The 8825-nt window shown below is 48.9% G+C and overlaps 2 protein-coding genes and 2 non-coding genes across 5 annotated transcripts in view; all 4 read right to left on the bottom strand.

The window, feature by feature from the left end:
* Positions 1 to 2619: 2619 nt before the first annotated feature.
* Positions 2620 to 5532, bottom strand: rpl17 (ribosomal protein L17). Of its 2 annotated transcripts, none has more exons than XM_024298656.2 (7): positions 5466 to 5532; positions 5048 to 5097; positions 4941 to 4981; positions 3531 to 3665; positions 3263 to 3361; positions 2873 to 3064; positions 2620 to 2694 (listed from the first exon to the last, which is right to left on the bottom strand). In XM_024298656.2, exons 2-7 carry the CDS (start codon positions 5085 to 5087, stop codon positions 2647 to 2649), a joined length of 555 nt encoding a protein of 184 aa, XP_024154424.1. In that variant the 5' UTR covers positions 5088 to 5097; positions 5466 to 5532; the 3' UTR covers positions 2620 to 2646. The 2 variants fall into 2 exon arrangements, with proteins under 2 accessions (XP_024154424.1, XP_024154425.1); XM_024298657.2 differs by lacking the exon at positions 5466 to 5532 and adding an exon at positions 5250 to 5429.
* LOC112136199 lies at positions 2766 to 2830 on the bottom strand. The gene has a single exon (XR_002917305.1). It is a non-coding gene; the product is annotated as a small nucleolar RNA SNORD58 (small nucleolar RNA).
* LOC112136200 lies at positions 3427 to 3493 on the bottom strand. The gene has a single exon (XR_002917306.1). It is a non-coding gene; the product is annotated as a small nucleolar RNA SNORD58 (small nucleolar RNA).
* A 2318-nt stretch (positions 5533 to 7850) lies between the features above and the next one.
* The window catches only part of mfhas1 (malignant fibrous histiocytoma amplified sequence 1), an 11119-nt gene continuing 10144 nt past the window's right edge, over positions 7851 to 8825 (bottom strand). Inside the window, exon 2 of the mRNA XM_024298653.2 lies at positions 7851 to 8788. Within this exon, the coding sequence (XP_024154421.1) occupies positions 8664 to 8788 (125 nt within the window). The 3' untranslated portion in view covers positions 7851 to 8663. The remainder of the gene's footprint in view (positions 8789 to 8825) is intronic.

Below are 8825 nucleotides of genomic sequence, written 5' to 3'. Positions count from 1 at the left end.
CGTGATTGGCAGGACTGGCCTCCCTGACCTGAACCCGACCGGTGTTTTGTTGTTGGACTTCTGTGCACGTCATAGTTTGTCCATAACAAACACCATGTTCGACACAACAGGTGTCCATCAGTACACCTGGCATCAGGACACCCTTGGTAGGAGATCAGTGATCAACTTTGTAGTCATTTCAGGCGATCTCCGGCCGTGTGTTCTGGACACTCGGGTAAAGAGAGGGGCAGAGCTGTCCACTGATCACCACCTGGTGGTGAGTTGGATTCGCTGGCGGGGAAGGAGACCGGAAAGACTCGGCAGACCTAAACGTACTGTAAGGGTCTGCTGGTCTTTAACTCCCACATCCGGGAAAACTTCAAGTAGGTACAGAGGGTCTAAACCTGCTTGAAGGATCTGCTGACTTCAACTGGGGACATTGTCGGGCGGTGGAAGGAATACTTTGAGGATCTCCTCAACCCTCCTGACACGCCTTCCGTTGAGGAAGCAGAGGCTGAGGACATTGGGGTGGAACTGTCCATCACCCAAGCTGAGGTCACTGAGGTAGTCAAAGAGCTCCTCGGTGACAAGGCTCCGGGGGTGGATGAGGTTCTCCCCGAGTACCTCAAGTCTCTGGATGTTGTGGGAGCGTCTTGGCTGAGACATCTTTGCAGCATTGTGTGGCAGATGGGAACCGTACCACTGGATGGTGGTTCTCCTTTTATAGAGGCGGGACCGGAGGGTGTGTTCCAACTACCGGGGAATCACATTCCTCAGCCTTCCTGGGAGAGTCTATGCCAGGGTACTGGAGAGGAGAGTCCGTCCGATAGTCGAACCTCAGATTCAAGAACAACAGTGCGGTTTCCGTCCTGGTCGTGGAACAGTGGACCAGCTCTACACCCTCTTCAGGGTGCTGGAGGGTTCGTGGGAGTTCGCTCATCCAGTCCACATGTGTTTGTGGATTTGGAGAAGGCGTTCGACCGCGTTCCCCGTGGTGTCCTGTGGAGGGTGCTCTGGGAGTATGGGGTCCGGGGAGCCTTATTCAGGGCTGCCCGGTCTCTGTATGACCGGAGCAGGAGTTTGGTTCGCATGGCCGGCAGTAAGTCAGACCTGTTCCCAGTGCATGTTGCCCTTTATCACCGGTTCTGTTCAGTCTTTATGGACAGAATTTCTAGGCACAGCCAGAGACCAGAGGGGATCTGGTTTGGAGACCACAGGATTTCATCTCTGCTCTTTGCAGATGATGTTTTTCTGTTGGACCTCCAGCATGTATTGGAGCGGTTTGCAGCCGAGTGTGAAGCGGCTGGGATGAGGGTCAGCACCACTAAGTCATGGTTCTGGATCTTGGTGGGTGGAGTCTCCTGCCTCAGGTGGAGGAGTTTAAATATCTTGGGATCTTGTTCATGAGTGATGGAAGATCAGAGACGGAGACCAACAGGCGGATTGGACCGGCGTCCGCCTTTATATGGTCGCTGCGCCGGTCCGCTGTGGTGAAACGAGAGCTGAGCCAGAAAGAAAAGCTCTGATTTACCGGTCGATCTTCGTTCCAGTACTCATCTACAGTCATGTGCTTTGGGTCAAGTCCCAGAATAAACGGTAAAGTTTATCTGCTGGAATTACACCATCAGATTCTGTGTGATCCAAGAATCCTCCAGAGTAAAATATTGGTAAAAAGTTTGATTTTCTTTCAGATTTGTTTTTTTTTAGAAACACGCAGCAAAACAGACTTGAGCAGAAGAAACGTCAATTTTACTCTTAATGTTAATATCGTCTTATTTTGAAAAACTCATATTTGCATTTGTCCAAAGTAAAAAAAAAAAAAAATACATGAATAAAAAAAGGATTATCTTCTTTTAACATTTTATCCATGAAAAAAAAAAAAAAAAAACGTATTTATACAAATCTTAATGTAACGTCCGGCTGGACGGAGACGAGATGGTTTCTTCTGCAGACATTTCAACCCTCTTGGGGTCCAGATGACTCCGCCCACATATTGATGTGTGATTCCTTCCATGACAAATGTGGACAGGATTTAATGTCTGCCATGGACATTAGAGAAACTCAAGAATCAAAGATAAAAAAGGTTCAGGACACCGTCTGGTGGGTCAGGATGACCCCACTTTAATGTAAACTCGCTGGTCGCTGCGCTAACATGAATAAATCCAGAACCTGGTTGTAGATTAGAGTTCTGCTCAGAGAAACGGGTCAGAATGGGTCAAGACTGTAGAATTCCAGTCGAACAGAACCGATACAAATCATTTTTTTTAGATGAAAAATGATTTTAACAGACTCCGCCCCCTCGACTGCATCACTACCACAAACCCTGAATCCTGTTTCCATGACAACACTGGAGGCAGAGACAGTTCAACAATCGTCTGACGCTGAATGATCACTAAAGTGTTCATCATTTTCTAGAACTGAATCCAATTCCAAAATTTAAATTTGATTTTCGCTTCATATCCGGCGTCTGGACAGAGAAACATCGAGTCTGGATGACCTTGAAAATCCAGGACACTAGATGGTTTTATTAGCAGTTAGGGGTCAGGGAGGGATTCCAGACAAGCTGAGACTGCAAAGGATTGTGGGACTCTGGCTCCATGTCTGGAGAGGGGCGGGGCTTAATAACAGTCAGCGCAGACAGGTGTTTGAGGAAAGCTTTATTCAGAGTCACTCGCGGGCCATCAGCTTCTGCTTCTTCAGCTTCTTCTGGGAGACCTGCGGACAGAGAGCGGGTCAGGTTCTGACAGGTCGGGTTCTGACGGGTCGAGGAGCACGGTGGCCTCGCCGCCGCTCAGATCAGAGGTTGTTTTCATGGAGAATCCAAAGGTGTCCTAAGAGGTCATCACTGCAGCTGAGGGCCGAACGCCGCGGCTCTGAGCCAATCACAACTCACCTTCTTCTTCTGGGCCACCTCCTCCTCCGGCTTGGGGACGATCTGCTCCTTCTCCGTGAGGATCATCTCGATGTGGCACGGCGAGCTCATGTAGGGGTTGATGCGGCCGTGCGCGCGGTACGTGCGCCGCCTCATCTTGGGGGCTTTGTTCACCTGGATGTGCTCGATGACCAGAGAGTCCACGTCCAAACCCTGGAAGGAAAGAGACGCCGTCAGAACGCCGCGCCGCCAGGACGCCGCGCCGCCAGGACGCCGCGCCGCCAGGACTGAGGACGAGCTGAAGGTGATCTGAGATAATCCTGATTTGGTTCCTCCGGGTCATGGTTACCATGCCAACGCCACTCCCTAATGCTGAACATGTCATGTGACACGTCTGTGGGCGGGGCTCACCTTCAGCTCGGCGTTGCTCTCGGCGTTCTTCAGCATGTGCAGCAGGAACTCGGCGCTCTTCTTGGGCCAGCGGCCCTGGGTCCAGTCGAACTGCTTGGCCTGAGGAGGACATCAGAGTGAAGCGGCTGCCCCCCCACAGACCCCTGACCCCCCCCCGCCAACGTGCTGCTCAGATTCATTCAGTCTTTTCATCTTTGATCCAAAGGTGTCCTAAGAAGGTCATCCCTGCAGCGCCGAAGCAGAGCGCCGCCGCAGAGCCCGCACTCACCTGAGCGCAGCGGCCCACGCCGCCGTTGTAGCGCCGGAACGGGACGCACTGCCGCTTGACCACCACGTCGCGCAGGTACTTGTTGGCTTTGCGGATGTGCATGCCTTTGATGGCCTGCGCCGTTTCCCGGGTGTTCTGTTCGGGAGAAAGACGAGCATGAACGGACCTGCTGGTTCTGTCTGCACAGAACCACCAACCAGGATCAAGATTAGAGGATCCAGATCCACATCAGAACCACAGTGGGCTCAAACCTACAACCAGACAGACCCCCCCAACCGGCTCCAGACTGGAGCATGCTCAGTTTTTATCAGGTTTCTGATCCCTGGTTCTGAAGGGGGCGGGGCCACCATGTTCTTCATGATGCTCTTTTTTTCTTCATCTCATCATAAACCGAACAATCAGACGCCTCAGTAAAAACAAGGTTCCTGTTGGCTCCCACCTTGAACATTTGTCAGATTAACCTGAGCCGCTGTCAGAGGAAGGGGTGTGGCCTTCACACCAGCTCTCTCCTGATTGGCTACAGTAGCTACCATAGAAATGTGACCAATCACTGACTGCAAATGATGGCGCCCGTAAGGTGGAAATACGCCAACTATTTGGCTGGAGGCGTACGTATGGGTGATGTCACAGCCACCATGTCCAGTTCTCTATATACAGTCAATGGTTCAAACTATGCTGGAAGAATGTTTACATGTAAACAAACCCTTTATGCTAACATTCAAGTATAAACGAAGGATGACGGATCAGATCAGCAGATCAGATCAGTTCTACACAGTATAGATCTAGACAGATCTAGAGCGTGAGAGCGACCCTCACCCCGGAGGTGAGCGCCGCTGTCGGACGCTGCTTTCAATGTTCAGACGCCATCAGAGGCGTAGGCGCTCTGACAGCAGCACGTTTCAACCTGCCGTACGTCCAGAGTTAAAGCAGCTTCAGCAGCACACGTTGGTGATGTAATCAGTGGGCGGAGTCAAAAACCATCATGGAGAAACAACAAATGCTTGTCTCATGGATGTTTGGGAAAATGTTACAATAAATAAAACATTTTAATAAGTCACTTGACCACTTGGAATTAATCTAATCCTAGTTAGCAAACATTTTCACGATAGAAACATCTATTCAATTGTATTAAATAAATGGACTTAAACACCAAGAACCTGAAGGTTTGTTCTATCAGAAATACTTTATTTGATCATTTTGTTTTCTTTCATTCATGAAATTAAATATTTATTTAAAAAGTATTGAAACATCTGAATCAAAAGTATTCCATCAAACCCAGTTCTGTGTTTTAACTCCAGCAGCTCCGTCTGTCTGAAAGCTGAATTGTCAATAAAGATTTATTTAAAAAAAACTTTAATCCCTATCAGCAGGTATCACACGAACCCAAACCAGATCAGAACCGGGTCTTACCTTGAAGTGGACCCGCAGGTTGGACCCCCTGGCCTTACACGCTGGAAACAGAGCAGACGTTAGCGCACAGAACCGAGCCCGAACCCACAGAACCGCCTAATACTCACACTTCGTGGGGTTCTCGGGGTCTAGAGAGTAGCGGACCATTTTCAGACACCTGCGGAGCACAAACCACACGTTCAACCACAGAACCGGAACCGAGCCTCTCCGCGTTCAGAACCAAACACGCTCAGAAGCAGTTCCGCCTGAAAACAGTAAAACCAACAATGGTGCGGATCTTAGAACCGAACCGCTGATCCTAAAACCCACTTTTAACGGAACAACATGGCGGAGCAGCGTTAGCTTAAAGACCGGGTCATGAGAACCCGCTAACAGCAGAACCCGCGGGTCCACACACAAACGGTAGGGTTCGGGTCATCACCACACAGGTTCTGGACCGAACCCCGCAGATTAAAGAGGAGGATGGCGTGAATTAGGGCAGATTAGAGACAGATTGAGAATCCAGCAGAAGGACCGAGCTCCCACCTCTGAGGCCGCACAGGAAAGAGGAAGTGCCGCGTGCGCAGCGCCTCCTGTTGTCCGTGCTGCTGGAAGCACCGCCCCCTGCTGTCCGGGAGGGGGACGGCCTGCAGTGGCGGAGCCTCCCCGGCAGAGGGCGTTTCCCCTTATTGACAAAAGTCATAATTACACCGCACACTTCTACTCGGAACTTTGAAATTCAAACTTTATTTTTTCATCTCCGGTTCTGCTGATGAAGACAGGAATTCCCGCCCTGATCCTAACTACCGACACCTCAATAATACCAGCATTTCACGATGATTATGTTTGAATCCATGGTGTTCTGATGAGGAAAACGTGGATGGTTCATTAAAATAAAACGTTAACAATTGTTCAAACGCAAATCTAGTGAGCATCAAAGCACACTGGTATTTCACAAAGACTTCTGGGAAACTTCTGGATTTTGGAATTGTAGGTTCATCAAAAGGCTGAACATAGCAGGGGTCAGCAACCTTTAACAGTAACTTTTACTGATCAAACCTAGAAGGAGCCGCATAGTCTCACTGTAGCCTTTCAGAAATGTAGATTTCCATTCAAGACATTCTTTTAAATATGAATTATTTCTATTATTTTTGGGAGGAACCAAAGCTGGTGGTATTGATCAAACAACGTCTTCAGGTCAACAGGGACGTAAAGTCCTGCATAGTTTACCATCTATGTGCAGCTCAGACATCAGTTTATAAATGTAACTGATCTAAATTAAATAAATGATAATTAAGTAATCCTTACTTTAAATAATGATATTTTATTTATTTATTTATTGTTTCTTTTCCCTCTTTGTCCTCAGCAGTCTTACACCGCGGGGTTCTGTTATTTTAGTTTGGTAGTCTCAGTTTCTGGGCTTTGTTTATTTGTTTTCTTGAAGTAGTTTTGGTCAGAGGGAGGAGCTGAAGAGGTTAACTATGACCAGAACTTAAACAGGAAGTGATGTAGGATCATCCATGATGGAGAAGATGAAGATCCTTTTGTCTGTTATTCCTTAGAGCACGTGTGTTAAAGTCACGGCCCGGGGGCCGGATCCGGCCCTCCAGATCATTTTCTTTTATTGTTATTAATGACCCGATGTTATCTTGTATTAATTTCTAACTTGTATAATTTTGACTAAATATATTTTTATGGAGGGCTGCACGGTGGCGCAGCGGTTAGCGCTCTTGCCTCACAGCGAGAAGGCCCCGGTTCAACTCCCGGCTGGGACCTTTCTGTGTGGAGTTTGCATGTTCTCCCCGTGCATGCGTGGGTTTTCACCGGGGACTCCGGCTTCCTCCCACCGTCCAAAAACATGCTTCATAGGTTCATTGGTGACTCTAAATTGCCCCTAGGTGTGAATGTGAGAGTGGATGTGTGTGTGATTGAGGCCCTGAGACAGACTGGCGACCTGTCCAGGGTGAACCCCGCCTTCACCCTTCAGTAGCCGGGATAGGCTCCAGCACCCCGCGACCCCGAAAGGGACGAAGCGGTCTGGAAGATGGATGGATGGATGGATGGATGGATATTTTTATGGAGACTAAAATATTGAAAGTTATTTAAGGTTTAAGTTTATTTATTCTAGAATAATATTCCTGCCTTTTTTATTCCGAATTATGTTAAAAAGTTACAGTTTTAAAGTTTTAAAAATGGTCATTCTGCAGCTTTCTGGACTATTTTGGTATTTACTAAGATTTTTTATTCTGGAGTTTAGCTAATATTTTAGCTACATGCTAGCTGTTGTGGCTAACCTAAGATTTTTTTTTGTTTTTTAGGCTAATTTTAGTTAATACTTTAGCTATTAGCTTTAGCATCTTCAGCTTCCAGCATCCACACTAGCATTATCACAGGTTGTTATACATCTAGTTCATAATTATGTTTAAAAGTTACAGTTAAAAAGTTTTAAAAATGTAGTTCCAGTGAGTTAAATAAATGTTTATCCTGTTCGGGCCGCGACCTCAGGTGTGTTTTGGATTTTGGCCTCTGATCTGAAGTATCTAAAGATGCAGCAGTCAGAACGTCGGAGCGTCCTCTGATGACTTTTGAGTCGCCTTCTGACCTGAAACATCTGCTTCAGGGTTTATGCAGAAAGTCCAAATGAGAAGATCAGTCTGGGTTTCAGAACCGTTGACGGGTTCTTCCTGTTCAGGACACAGACAGCCGTTCAGGCTCACCGTCGGAGCTCAGAGAAGAACTTCCTGTGGCCGGAGTCTGAAATGAGGCCGAGTTCCCCCGGATCTGCTCTGACCGTCAGAACCAGCACCAGAACCTTTTCTTCATGTGTTTTCACCATGGTGAGGACGCACATCCTCCATGATGCCCTGAGGGTAAACAGTGGGAGGTTCTGGAGGTTCTGGAGGTGTTAGTGAGGAGAAGGAGCCACACAGGTGAAGTCTGTTCTGTTTATTTGGTTGAAGGAGTCGGAGCGGGAATCTCCGGATAGAAAAATAGACTTTGTATTTACAAAACGGAGCCGACTAACAGTCTTTGTTCTGGAAGCTTCCCTGGATCTGCTGGAGAACAGCTGAAGTTCTGCTGCAGCCAAGAGGAGCAGCACCTCCATCAGGTCTCTGCTCCTGCAGGAGTTAGTGTCACCTCCTGCAGGAGCAGCTCAGACGTTCACTGTGAACCGCACAGAGAAGGTTTGACTGATTGGAGTGGAACCGGTCAGAAGAACACGACAGAACGGGTCACATCAGAACCTTTCACTGAGACAGAACCTGTGGTTTCAGAAAACAGAACCTGACTTTATAAATAATTCTTCAGTGGAAATAAAAACTGCATATTTCAGATCTATAATCGGATTTCAGTGGCTGATCAAAGAAGTCTTTCTGACTGCAGCACCTCCTCCTGCAGCGCCTCCTCCTGCAGCGCCTCCTCCTGCAGCGCCTCCTCCTGCAGCACCTCCTCCCTGTCCTCCAGCAGGTTAGAGGCTGAAGATGCTCTGGAGGAGCAGAACCTCCTCTTTGGGTTTAGTCCAGAGTCTCCTACATGGAGGTGGTAACACCCCCGCCCGTCTGCGCGGCGACAGTCGGGACGTCTGCGCAGTTCTCCTGCAGACGCCAGGAGGTTCATCTCCTGAAGACGTTCGGAGGGAGCGCAGGAACCTCCTGCAGCTCCGTTCAGCGAGCATCCAGAGGGCGGAGCTTCCTTTGACCCCTCCCTGAGTGAACGTGCTCACAGGAAGGCCGGGTGGGCGTGTCACTTCGGGCTGGAGGCGGTGGGGGTGGGGGGGTAGACCAGAGCCACGTCGACGCGCTCCGAGCCGTTCTTGGGACAGACGATCTCGGTGAGGCCGTCGGGTCGAGGCTGAGTCAGCAGCTCACCTGTAGAGCAGAACGGACAGGTGAGGCTGGAGGAGGA

Source organism: Oryzias melastigma, linkage group LG12 (assembly GCF_002922805.2).
Source record: "Oryzias melastigma strain HK-1 linkage group LG12, ASM292280v2, whole genome shotgun sequence".
Taxonomy (NCBI): Eukaryota; Metazoa; Chordata; class Actinopteri; order Beloniformes; family Adrianichthyidae; genus Oryzias; species Oryzias melastigma.
Note: the sequence above shows the minus strand (reverse complement) of the source record. Positions and strands in the feature narration are given on the sequence as shown.